Consider the following 14363-nt stretch of genomic DNA (forward strand, 5'->3'; position numbering starts at 1 on the left):
AGACTGACCAAACTTTTTAGTGAAAGATGAATTCATGTCTTTGCATGCTGAATTAGCCTGAAACGAGACAGAGGTTAGATGACTGTTGGCATCTGGAAAAACAACGTCAGGTGTGATACCCGTCCTCGCCACCTGAGGTCAATCTCACCCGAATACTGACATTCTCTCTCGTTGCACCCTGACCCCTCACCTGCAGCTCATTTCACCTGACTATTTAAGGACCTTCAATACACTAACTCAGTGCGAGGTATTGCCAATCTATCTGCATACCAAGCCTTGTCTCCTCATTGTTTATGTTTTTGGATTGCCTTGGCCCTTTTCTGTACCCTTTGATGCTTCTTCTGGATCTCCCTTTGGTGCTTTTGCTGGTTTAAAATGGGAATATGGATTCTAATCAGTCTGGAGAGTCTGCCTCACAAACAAATCTCTGTAAGACAGGAATGACACAGATAAGGTTTCAGCATAGGTCTCTTTTTCGATAAGTTGCTGTGAGTTTCTGTTTATTAACAAAAATGAATTAACTTCTGTAAAGACAAAGATGAAAAGAAACAGGAAACATTCTTAAATGCTTTATTAATTTTGCAGAAAAACAAATATTGAACAACAAAGCAAGCAAAGCTTATGAATAGTTCAAAGAGCTTCTTCTTTAATGCCACTTAAGATGCTAAGTTTGTAAATGATATTTCTCAGGAGATGGATTTGGGATCTTAATTATATCAAACACTGTGTTTTACAATCTTCATTTAATTGGTTTATTTAGCTCATGAAAGTGAGTGAAGATCTCTGGTCATCATCATTTGTTGTGTTTGACTGCACACAATCCATTCTTCTATTAACTGAATGGAAGTTTATCTGAATGTAGTTTGAATGGCAGCCTCCTCAGTTATTTATCACTACACAAACATCTAAACATTAACACAGCAGGTTAAAATGACTGATTCTTCTTTAAGCAGTGAAGAGCACAATTAAATCCCCACAGCACTTTAATGGGAACCTGTGACCCAATATTCACAAACAGGCAAGTCAATGTGTCCATTAGTGCAGCGCTGACGGAAAGGAACACTGTCTTTCCCTCGTCTATATCCTCTTTTACAAGAAAACTCAATAACATCTCCATGAGTTGAATAGATTTTTTCTGTGTCTGTATGCCTCAGCTGTAAATGATGGTCACCCATAGCTTTAAGATCCACAGTGCAGGGTCCTGAAATCAAAGATACATGTTCTAATTAGTAAATTCATGGTTGTGTTTATGTTCAGTGATATAACTGTGACAGTACATAGTGCAGATTAAGACATGGAAAACATACAGATGGAAATAAGAGCATCTGCTTATTATAATACAGTTACTCCTCTGTGTATCACTCTGCTCTATGTGGTTTGTGTAACTCTGGAGTTCCTCTTCCTCATTTTAATTCCTGGATTCCCTGAACTGCACACTTTTTGTGTTCTTCTGGCTCTAATGTGCTTGAGTGAACCTAATGAAGCTCAGTAATGAGACGATGTGTGGAGTCAAGTGTGCTGTCAGAAGATTAAGCACTAAAATGTGCAGAGAAGGAGAACATCAGGACCAGGACTGTGAATCACTGATCTACTTTATAAATTGAGGAATGTTGTATTCTACACCAGGGGACTAGTTGTTGTTGTTGTTGTTGTTCATGACGTCCCTTAAGGGCTGACGTCTAACTACAACTGCCCAGATATACTTTTGTATACATTTATAAAGCTCCACACTAATTGGTCAAGTAATCAGTCAACCATAGAAGTGCACATTATGGGTACAGGATTATTGACTGTAGCTCATCTGTCACGCGGTGCTCAGACGCTCTCCTGAACCCAACAGTGACCCTGAGGTTCCATTTTGTTCATAAACTCATTTTTAACATTTGCTGAAATTGTGTTTATCTTCTCATCCGCAGGTCTTTGGAAGGAAATAAGTCTATGATATTAATAATCACTGAGCAGTAAATGTTTAGATTAATTTGGTTTAGTTACACCTGAAAATGTGTTTTTAAATGGTAATAATTAGTTTTCTAATGCTTAATGTACAAAGTGTCTAATGTTTGAAATACATTCTTTGATTGAAGATGAAAAAATACACGCCCATGAATTTTTCCATATGTTTTTTTGTAATTTGTAATTAATTAATTCATTTATTTAAGCAGTCTCATTTCCTCACTGATGTCATTTTTTTTAAAGTGAGCGAACATGATCACTGGAGCGAAGCATCACAGGAACTACACATTTAATTTTTCTCCTCGGTCTTGAAAATGAGTAAATTAATTTTTGTGGGATGAGACAAACTTTCATTTTTCTACATTCTCTCACAAATTGTGGGTTGGAGTGTCAATTTTTTTTGTTTGTGTTGATGTTATTTGTTTATGTTGACGGGTGATTAGTTACAAAACTAGAGCTGTACTTTTGACATTTTAGTATGTGCTTAGTTTTGTGCGCTTTTTAGTAAATATGCTTCTAATATATTGTATCACTATTACAGTAGAATTGTATGGAACAGTGGGGCACCCATGGCTAAAAGACATCTTCTGTTAATTTATGAAGTTAAAAGATGTAAACACGTCCTCTTCAGCACAATAATAATAATAATAATAATAACAATAATAATAATAATTATTATTATACTACTACTACTAATAATAGTTAAAATAACAAAAAATATTTTAAGTTGTTATTGCACAGTTACATTTTATATTTGACTCACATAAAACAGAAAAGAGTAAAACAGTAGTACTCACTCCAGCACTTCCCACTTCCTGTCCATCTGCCTCGTGTGCAGGTCAGATCACCTTCCTTAACGTAGAATGCAGGACAGGCATAAGCAGCTTTTTCACCGTCCTCATATCGATCCTTAAAATCCTGTACAGCATCTTCAATCTGTGGCGGCTGGCCACAGTCCTGTCTTGTTGCTGTTCACACACACACACACACACACACACACACACACACACACACACACACACACACACACACACACACACACATTATATAAAGGGTTGTAGGTACTTTGTCATGTCCTTTCATGCCCAGTCAAGCAACACACTAAAATTAGGCCTGTTATCCCATGGATTTCATTGGGCTTCAGAACAAACACTGGTTTAGTCTGGACACAACTTTCTTGCAGTTCAGCAGCAACATCCCCAAAGTAGCAAACTGTAGAGGAATGCTTTACCCCTCTGCACTAAAATGTAACTTTATTCTTTTCCTTTTTCTAAGCCGTGTTTGTGTCTTAGTAGTCTTCTGTGTGCAAGTCTGAGACTTATATATGGGCACCTGATTATACACAAATTGTATTTTGATACGTTTAGATTGCCACAAGCCAAGCACTGTACATCTTGGTCGACAGGGCAGAAAATACTTTGTACTTTGTTACTATAATTGCATATTATTACTTATCTATTATTTCAAAATTTTGTCCTGTTATTCCATTGAAACAGAATAGTTGTACTTTTACCTTTAGCTAAAAAAAAAACAACATACTTTTTATACCCTTTATATTTAGATCTTCACAGTATTTGTTACGGACCTCCACAACCCAGAACTTTTAGTTTTTTGTTTGTTTCCAATCAAATTACTGCACATCTTAAGTTGTTTTTATTAAAATTTGAAACCAAATTTATATCACTGTAAAATAAAAAGGCCTACAAATTTGCTCGTTTGTCTTAATGCAAGGACTAGCACTGCCCATTTGTGACTTCACAGTCAAAACATAACACTTTTTATTTTTATAAGTCTGAGGAGGTTTAAACAATACATTTTATTGTTTTTTTAACTTGTACTCAAGTACATTTTTGGCTCCAAGATTTTACAGGTGTCTTGTTTTCATTACATTGATTGATTGTAATGTTTTATCTGGCATTGAAAACATACTCGGTTTCAGAAATAACTCCGCCATGCACAGGTGATCTGAGCAGTTTTCCACATTGTTTTCTGGGTCACCTCAAACATGCTTTGAGCTCCAGTTCTCTGCAATTTCGCAAGTGGTTACTTTCACCATTCCTTCGCACTCATTTCATTTGTCTGTTGTCTCAGTGACCAGGGCAGTTTTAATTCAGTCTTGAGGACCAGGCCCCAGTTGCATAAGACACATTAACCTGTTTTATACTCCTATAAAAATATAACCTTTGTATTCAATGTTTTTCCCCCTTTGAATATTACACCAATTGAGTTTTATGTCTTTTATGTGTTTATGTAAGACTAAGTAAAATGTATAATTTATACATCAAATCATTCCTGGTCCTTGCAATTTTCAGAAATTGTGTTATAAAATTAAATCCATATTGTATTTTAAAATTGAGACTTCCCTCTTCTGTCATATTCAGGTATATGTCTTGTTTTTTAACATTTTGTTAACATTATAAACATACACACATGGCGTCATATTTGAGATTTTACGTCCATTTTATTTCTTTTAATACCTTGAGAGACTAAGATGCAAATGTTAGCTACTTATGAATTACCAGGCTATTGTTTAAAAAAGCAAACTGGGTATCAACTTAGCAGCCAAGCTAGTGCCAAGTTTTCACATCGTTGGTACCACTGTGGTGGTGGGGCTGAGTATGATATCTTTATATGTGCCTGAAAACCCTGGTGGTGCCCCTGCTGACCAGAAAAGGTTAACTGCTTTCTGTTGAAATAAGTAAGCTAATAAATAATAAAAATGCTGTGTGCTGTGGCATTACTTGTTACTACAAACATTTAATTAAAATCCATAGCTCCACTTCAGTGAGACAACAGCTAGGACTATGATGATAATTTTTTTATGTAAAGGCATTATGATTATAATAAGAAGAATCTACTTACATATACATTTTGGGTACGTCCAGTCACTCCCAGTACAGCGGGCAATGTTTTCGTTCTCAAACACAAATCCCTCAGAACATTTATATTCCACAGTTTCTCCTCCTGTGTAGCTGCTCTTGACCTTTTGAGGTTCATTAATGGCGGCATTGTTTATCACCGTATGAGGTTCTGGACATGAAGCTGGCCCTGACATGTAAAGGCATTATGATTATAATAAGAAGAACAAATAAATCAGACTGAGCAGTTGTAATATAATGTAATGTGCAGTACAGTGGGCAGGATGTGGGCAGTTATTTCTCTTTGCCTGCCTCTGACCATGGTAGTAGTAGTTAAATGAAAGTTATTTATGTAGTCAGAGACTTAAAAATGACTTTCAAACTTTAGTCACATTTAATAGCAAAATGATGGAATGTATGTGAGAAGAACATGTACATGAAAGCTACCTGCAAAAGTAGCCAAACGTACTTAGAAATGACCTGTCCTTCACCACTTCTGTTCTCCCATTTTAAGAAGCTGCATTACATACAGAGTTGCACTGTAGAGTCCTTTATCAACAGACTCTCACAACTGTTTTAAAGCCATAGGGGTGTAATAATTAATCATACACATATTTTCAGGCTCAAGATTCAGTTAGTTTATTCGTGTTCAAGTGGCCTGAACGTTTTTTGGGATTAAAGTGTGCAGGGTTGCACAACATATACCCCTCCTTCAGCGGACGCATGTGCGGAGGTAAGCGACTTTTATTGAGGGCAAATCCAAGTCGTAACAGTCCAGGGTCATTGAGCCAACACGGAGAGATTGGGTTTCAGACATGACAAATAACAGACTCAAACCAGCACAGAGCTTCCAACAGCACAAACACAACGAGCAACAACGACCAACGAAGACAAAGGGCAAACACAGGGCTTAAATACACAGGGATAACAAGGGACAGGTGCAAACAGTCAGGGGCGGAGTTACAAAACCAAAACAAACGCACATGGACAGGACTGGGAGGGGCCAATCGTGACAGTAAACAGTGTGTTTTCTGACATTTAAATCATTGATTGGCAATCGCGACAGACAGAATGAATCAGCAATTCATGATACTGTAATTAAAACAAGTAAATAAACAATGCATGACTACACAGAGTGGCCAAAGATGCTGATAGTGCTGTGATCACTTTGCTCATCTTTGGTCTGAATGTTTGGCTGTTAGTCTCTCCAAATGATTAACAAATGGATACTTGCCAGGGCAGGACTGCATATCCTTCCATTTTCCCAGCCAATCACAGGTGATCTCAAACGTTCTAGATAAATGCAGACACTGGTACCGAATACGTGCACCTGGTTTATAAGTTTGGAGTGGATTGTCCAGCTGTCTTGCATGGTCAATTCTTGGCTCAGGACACGCAATCTCTGAAAAACAGGCAAAACTTTTTTTCATATTTTTCTGCTTTGAAATAAGGAAGCTAATTAACCACATGCTTCCACCCACAGACAGAGACTTACCAGTACACAGTGGATTTGGAATCCAGCCGTTCTCTGTACACGTGGCAGTTCCAGTTTGTGAGACATACCCACTTTCACACCGGAATGATTTTTTCACCCCCAATTTTCTGTCCCCACCAAAGTAGTAATCAGGGTAAGACACATGCTGGCCAAAGGGAATATCACAAGTAATTTCTGCAAAGATGTTTAGATGTTAATTACTGTATGTTACAACTGAAGCACCCAGAATGTTTTTGCAGTTTTTATATTTTTGTTTTCTTTACCCTCACACACAGGCAAGCGTTCCCATTCACCACTTTCCTTGCATAGAATGCTCTGTTTGGTCTGTTTTGTTCCAAACAACCAGCGTGTTTCAAGTGTGTTCAAGTAATGATGCTCATTACTAAATCTGCCAACTAAATTAAATATTTTAAAGGTATTTTTTTTTTACGAAAATGACTGAATAACAGGGTTAAAACCTCGTTAATATTCCCTATTAAATTGATATTAATGAAGTAACACATCATATACATATATGACTTAGAGCAGCAGGGAGAGCTGAGAAATTGTTTTAATCAAAATGTTTTCATTCCATTTTCACTAACCTAAAATCTTAAAATCTACTCTAAACATCACTTAAATTGAACCTGCCTGGCTGAGGTCTGTCTGTCACAGTTGAAGAAGTCAGGTGTGTTGTCACTGTTTGTCTCCCATCAGCTCATGTAAATGTAATTATAATTATACACTCTCATATTTGTTAGTTCTGGCCTGCATTATAATTCCTGGCTTATCTTACTTTAGCTACATGTGTGTTTTTTGTCCATCAGCTCTAATCAGTTGTTAGTACTGCAAGGTACTCTATGCAGGAGAATCAGGTGCAGGGCACAGTGAATGAGGCATTCTAGCAAGATTGCAGTCCAGGACCAGTCAAGCAGATGTCACAGCTGTTGTCTCATGGATGTTAATGGCCAGGTGAAACTCAGGGAGCCATTTTCCCTAATCTGGCTGTCTGCTTCCCAAAAATGAGAATTGTTATTGTCTCATGTGTCTTGTTCACCCTTTCAGTCAGGTTTGCCTGTGGATGGTATGCTGTGGATAGCTTCTGAACCACACTCCACGATTTGCACAAGGTGAAAGCCTACAGTCTCAAAGACCACATCCACCCCCCACCCCCCGCAAGTTATGGGAAATATAGGATCTCTTACCAATAACACGTCTGTTAGCTGTTAGCATGAACCCAACCTCCAGTGAGACCAGTAGTCATTAACATACAAAATCAACGCCCAGAAAATGATCTTTCCATCATAGAGGTGTAAATGACAGTAGCAGAAGCACAGGGAACTATATTTCACAAAGAGTATTTAAAAAAAATTATATTATTAATACCAGGTACTATTTAGATGTTTTTCATTATTGTAAAGATTTTCTTTAGTAATTGCAATGCAACCAAACCCAGTCAAGATTATAATGGACTATTCCATGTGCCTACATCATGACTCAAGACGGACTGATATGACGATGGCGATGAAGTGACAAAAGAATCCCATTTCCAAAAAAGTTGGGTTGCTGTACAGAATGTAAATAAAAATAGAATGCAATATATGCAAACCATATATGCAAATACATATGCAAATATGTATGTCCTCTGTTTAAATTAAAATACTACAAATACAACATTTGGAGACTGAGAAGACCAATAGCTGCGATTTTGAAAGTGAAATGTTTTCCCATTTTTGCTTAATATAGAATTTCAGCTGCTTAACTGTTCAGGGTCTCCTTTGTTTTATTTTTCCTTTCAAACTGTGCTGAATGTTTTCAGTAGTCTGGACTGCTTACGGGCCAGTTTAGTACGCCATACAGCTGAAATACATGTAGAATTTTGATTGACATTGTCTTGCTGAAATAAACAAGGCCTTCCCTGACAAAGATGATGGCAGCATATGTTGCCAAAACCTGCATATATTGTTCAGCATATATAATGTGCAGCAGGGAAACCCAAAAATATGGAGGAAAGCAGAGTCAGAACAGAGTACTTCATAGGCCCAGCAGACCCTATATATTCATAGCATTAATGTTAGTATAGATTGATCCTGTGTTGGGTAAGTAATCAAAAAATAATCCACTACAGATTAATTTTTTCCCAATTAATTAAAAAAAGATACTGAAAGTTACTTATTTAAAAACTTTCTTATAACCTTTTTAAACTTTTTCGATTGTTACTTATTACTTACTTATTACTCTCTACTCATGAAATCAAATCAAATCAAATTTATTTGTATAGCGCTTTTTACAATGGATGTTGTCACAAAGCAGCTTTACAGAATTCCAGAAAAGACAAAGTTTTAAGAAGAATGTAAAAAATGTAAAAAACATTTTTCATTAGTTCTTCCTTACCAAATTATCTCTATATTTGCGATATATTTGCTTGTTTCAAGCATATTTTCTTAAAATAATAATCTGAATTATCTGCCACTTTAGTGAGATCATTTCATTTAGTAAGAGAAAAATGTGTAAAATGAAACAATCAGAGAATATTCTTAAAGCATTGTTAAAATGAGAAATATTGGCAATATTGACTTTAAGATTAGTTAATTTTGTTGCAATGTAGACTCCATTAATCCACTAAAAGTGTACATATCGGGGGCCACAGTATCACTAAATCTGCCCCTGCCTTTAAGCACAAACTACTTTATGTTCATTTACTAGAAACAAAACTACTGACAGTGTACAAACAGAGTGGAGTAAGAACAAAGAGACAGTGCTTCTGTACTTACGCAAGCATTTCCCTTTTCCTATCCATCTGCCTCGTGAGCAGATCATGTATGGATCACCATCCTTAATGTAGTTTGAAGGACAGACATAAGTAGCGGTTTCTCCATCCTTATATTGTTCCTTAAAATCCTGTACTGCATGTTCGATTGATGGGGGTGGGCCACAGTACAGTGTTTTTGCTGTTAACAGATAAACACAAGAATTTTATATAAAAGACAGAGAGTAGGTGCATTTGTGATCTTAATAAGTTGACACTGGCAATTATGATGTTTTGTAAAGAAAAATTAGGGTATTTATGAGTAACTAGTTGACAAAATGGAGAACCTGGAACTCTACACAAATCACCAGAAGCCATAAATTCACGCATATTTGTTTATAAATGCCAAATGCTCATTAAGTAAATAAGTAGAAACAATATTCACTTAGTATTATTAATGTCTTTACATTACTCTGCAGACATATCGCCCAATGAATGATAAGCGGGTGTTTCTGATATAGGTGCTTTTGTTTTATGGAAACTTTTATTGCAGTTCAACACAGTGGGAACGTGAGTACTGGAATGAGAGCTTCTCCAATAGCAGTGGCCTTGTTCAGCCTTGTTCCTCATTATCATCTTGGTCCAACTGTTTTGGAACACAATGCAGGCACCAGATTTGGCATGAGTGTATATTCACAAAAAACAAAAACAAAACAAAAATTTTTTTATTGCCGTTTGGTTTGTATAGGCATTTGCCTATTATGACAAAGGGCAGATCCTGCCTTCCGCCCGATGACTGCAGGTATAGGCTCCAGCACCCCCCATGACCCTGACGGAGAAGCGGCTAAGAAAATGGATGGATGGATGGATGGATGGATGGACGGAGAAAGGGCAGGGGCTCAGACATATGCCAGACACCGGTGTATTTAAGTATCATGTTGAATTTTTAAGAGTAAAGACATAAACTGCTTCTGCAGCAATTCTATTTTTTAAATGAATATAAAACAAATATCACAAAAAATATCACAACATTTACAAAAATGTAGACATGCTTCAAGGCCTTTACTGACTTATTAGAACTGGTTGGGCAGGTCAAGAACTGTCCTTTGGATTTTGACTTTGGATTTTGACTTTTCAAACCTTGAACTAGCACTCCACAACTATGAGTTCCTCAGAGCAGCTGGCTGAGGTTCTGAAAATTAAGCTAACTGCTGATGTCTACAAAGCAGAGGATAGCCATGGAATATCTGGAATGTCATTAGAAATGGTAGTTAAGGGAAATTATGGAAGGAACTTGTGTATTGGCCAGAAAGGCAAAGCAAAACCCCCATATAACCGCAAAGGTCCTGCAGGAAGGTTTAGTTGAGACAGAAGTGGTGGTGCACCATTCTGTGCAGCAAACATGATAAGATGATACAGTTACGTATGACTTCATCACAAAAGCCAGAGGTACTTTGGAAACAAGATCCACCTACTTCAAGAAACACAAGCTGAAGCTTTTGGGATGGCTCCCACAGTCCGGTATTAAATTTGTATGCAAGAGGGCCCAAGGATATCATAGAACTAAAAGCGTTCTGCTTAGAAGAGTGGGTGAAAATTCCTGAAACTCCAAGCTGACAACAAAATAATTTGCAAATGTGATACTAAGAGTGTGTTACTAAGTGCTGGCTTAGTTAATGCCCAAACTCATACACTTGTACACATATTGCTGTGATAATCTTGCTCATCTGTGGTCTGAATATTTTGTTTAGTCTCTTCAAATGAATACTTGCCAGTGCAGTGGCGCATGTTGTCCCAGTCTCCCTGCTCATTACAGGTGATGGTAAACCTGTCGGGTTCATATCCATGTAGGCACTCGTACTCAATATGTGTGCCTGGTTTCTTCAGTGTCTTTGCATTTTCGATTGTGGGCACGGGACACATCACCTCTAAAAGACAGACAACAATTATAGTTCTTCTCCACTTCAAAACATAGACATAAGCGCATAGCTTCAAAGATACACTAAGTACACAGTGGTTTTGGAGACCAGCCGTTCTCTGTACATGTGGCAGTTCTAGCTGTTGCCTGATAGCCACTTTCACACTGGTATGATTTACTGACTCCCAATCTTCTGTCCTCACCAAAGTAGAAAAAAGGAGACTGGACATGCTCCCCAGAAGGAATATCACAAGTAATTTCTGCAAAGATATTTGTTTTTATTATTGTGGTGTAGCTGAAGTATCTGAAGGGCTGTTATCTTCACATTCTGCCTTTATACCCCAGCTCTTTCTAAGGCATTAAAGGTTTTGTGCCTGACCGCCATGTCTGTTTCCTTCTTCACATTTGATTTCACAAGAAATCCAAGAATTTAGTGTCTCCCAAATACATGTCAGCAAAATGTTGCTCAAGAACTCAAGAATTTACTAAGATGTAGGTGGATGAGGCCAATTATTCACTAGAACTGCTTTTAGCATAGAATTAATTTACAGCTTTTTCACAACAAGGATTAATTGTTAAAGAACATTTATGACAATGATAACAGGTTTTTTACATTTACTTTTATAAAACAGGCAAGGCTCACTGAAAGAGAAGCCAAAAACTCAGCCTAATGGAACCTAATAGAATATGTTAATGGCTGCAAAGTTAGAAGCACTTGGTTGTTGTTTGGAAATATGTGTACTAACACAGGATAAAACAGCAGAATGTTACTGCTCACGCTACACGTAAACCACAAATGATTTTAATCTAGCAGGATCTCAGAATGAGAATGTGTAAGGACAACCATGAGAAAATGGACTGAATGTGAGTGGGAGATCATAGACATATTAGGATGGGAACAATCTGGGACTGGGTACTGTATTCATGATACAATATGCATCACGAAACAAGCAGCAAGATTATGAAATAACGTGGTAACAAAACACACCATGTACAACAGCCATATTTGGTCAATATTCACTAGTGTGGTCAAGACCATTAGAGGCCCAGTCCAAGTCAGGACCAAAACCGGAGTAAAATTTAAATATTCATTCATTATGCAAAATATATACAACATTATTTTAATATTAATTAAATTTATTACTAAGTTTACACTGCAACTCTGGGAAGTACATGATGTTGAGGCTATTCTATCTTTTTTTTTCAGGGGAGGGGGTGTAATTATCCTGTTTTAGGTCAGATTAAAGAACAGATATTAAGTCTAGAACCTGTACTACACAGCATGCTGAATAAAATTTCTTCATTGAAATAAAAAAAGTTTAATAAAAAGTGAAATAAAAATGTTTTTGTTCTTAGTCCCTGTCCAGGAAACTGACCCCAAATGCCCCGTGTAACCACACGATCATAGCACTTAACTATTAATGATTTAACAAAACAAACAGAATCTGAAGAATTCAGTCTTAAAAACCGAGGAGTACCAAGACTGCTATGAACATCCTCCATATATTAATATCAAATAAAATTTTTGAAATATGCAGGTTATTAAATAAAAACAAAATGTAAATAAAATTCCTCTTTTTTTTGTTATTTAAACGTTGACAATGATATTCTTTCTCTCTGCACTCCTTATTTGATTAAAAACAGTCTGCAGATTACGACAGAAAAAAAGCCTTACCTCTTTGTATTGAGGTATGAACACAGAAAAAGAAGGAAAGGCATTGTACGACTAGACTCCACTTCATTTTGCCAAAGTCAGCCAGTAAGACTGGGCAAGCTCTGCTTTTAGCAAGGTTAATATTTCTCAGTGATGTCCCACCCATTCCTGTAAATCCAACCAGCTCAAAAGTAAACTACAAAAAAAATTTTATCAGCTCCACTTACTGTATAGGTGAACTTTATAGTTCTACACTTACAGACTGTAGTCCATCTGTTTCTCTGCACACTTTGTTAGCCCCTTTTAACCCTGTTCTTCAGTGGTCAGGACCCCCATGGACCCTCACAAAGCAGGTACTACGTGGGTGGTGGATCATTCTCAGCACTGCAGTAACACTGACTGTGCGTGGATCAGACACAGCAGTGCTGCTGGAGTTTTTAAACACTGTGTCCACTCACCGTCCACTCTATTAGACAGTCTTACCTTGTCAGTCCACCTTGTAGATGTAAAGTCAGAGATGAAAGCTGCTGCACAGTTCGTGTTGGTCATCCTCTAGTCCTTCATCAGTGGTCACAGGACGCTGCCCACAGGACGCTATTGGCTGAATATTTTTGGATGGTGGAATACTCTCAGTCCAGCAGTGCCACTGAGGTGTTTATCAGCATGTTAAATTTAGGCTGCCCATTTCTGTATGTATACAAAATGGTTCCGATGTGGTTGGTTGGGAGTCAACATGCAATTTTCCCCTGGGATCAATAAAGGAATCTGAATCTGAATCTGAACATGCACAGTCAAAACCAATTTATAGTTTTCACAAAGTTTTACTCAACATTCATTCTTGTTTCCTTATGTGGGATCTGCTCTTGGGTAAGAACAAAAGGTGTGAACAGTTCTGGAGTTTAAGAACACGCCATTAATGTGATGTAGATTATTTTTGGGGGGCTTTATTGATGAATGAGGCACAATGACACTTGACCATCTCCAGTCACCCTCTAACTAAATTCCTTCTTGCTAAATTTCCTTCAGGATCAATTAAGGATCTGTCTGTCTGTCTGTCTGTCTATCTATCTATCTATCTATCTATCTATCTATCTATCTATCTATCTATCTATCTATCTATCTATCTATCTATCTATCTATCTATCTATCTATCTATCTATCTATCTATCTATCTATCTATCTATCTATCTATCTATCTATCTATCTAACGAGAGCTGCACAAGCAGTAGCTCATGTGGAATATTTGGTCTATGACCAAGTCTGAGTGACCCAGCAGATGATATCGGTCTGTCCAAACTTACGCAATTATGTAATTTCCCTTGTACACTACAGTTCAAAAGTGTGGAATCAATGTTTTCAGTAAATGATACTAATACAGTTGCAGTGAATTGTATAAAATGATTTAAATACAGGAGTTCTGTGTTACACGTTTCAAATAATTTGTAGGACACAGACAATCAAAAAAGTGAATCTTTAATTTTGTCCAGAGTGACAGAAAGACTGTAGGTGGGTCTAAAATGAAATAAAAAACTGTATAACATCAAGTCATAATAAAACGACCATCTACACTGTCTGGCGTTTTATAAGTAATGATCAAATTCCAAAGCTTACATGACAATATATTATTGCAAATAGACTTTTACTGTTCTATTATGGTGTAGAGAGGAAGAAAAATGGAGTAGGGATAATCCTAAAGGAACAGCTTGTGAAAAGTGTTCTGGATGTAAAGAGAGTGTCAGACAGGATCATGAGCCTGA

At 37.1% G+C, this 14363-nt stretch overlaps 1 protein-coding gene across 1 annotated transcript; it reads right to left on the bottom strand.

The window, feature by feature from the left end:
* Nucleotides 1-555: 555 nt before the first annotated feature.
* On the bottom strand, nt 556-13117 carry LOC108444465 (complement factor H-related protein 1-like). Its single transcript, XM_017725659.1, has 9 exons — nt 13090-13117; nt 12628-12774; nt 10807-10962; nt 9060-9236; nt 6307-6480; nt 6046-6213; nt 4816-5001; nt 2751-2921; nt 556-1201 (listed from the first exon to the last, which is right to left on the bottom strand). Exons 2-9 carry the CDS (start codon nt 12770-12772, stop codon nt 984-986), a joined length of 1395 nt encoding a protein of 464 aa, XP_017581148.1. The 5' UTR covers nt 12773-12774; nt 13090-13117; the 3' UTR covers nt 556-983.
* Nucleotides 13118-14363: the final 1246 nt, after the last annotated feature.

The sequence above is a fragment of the Pygocentrus nattereri genome, chromosome 15 (assembly GCF_015220715.1).
Source record: "Pygocentrus nattereri isolate fPygNat1 chromosome 15, fPygNat1.pri, whole genome shotgun sequence".
NCBI classification, from domain to species: Eukaryota; Metazoa; Chordata; class Actinopteri; order Characiformes; family Serrasalmidae; genus Pygocentrus; species Pygocentrus nattereri.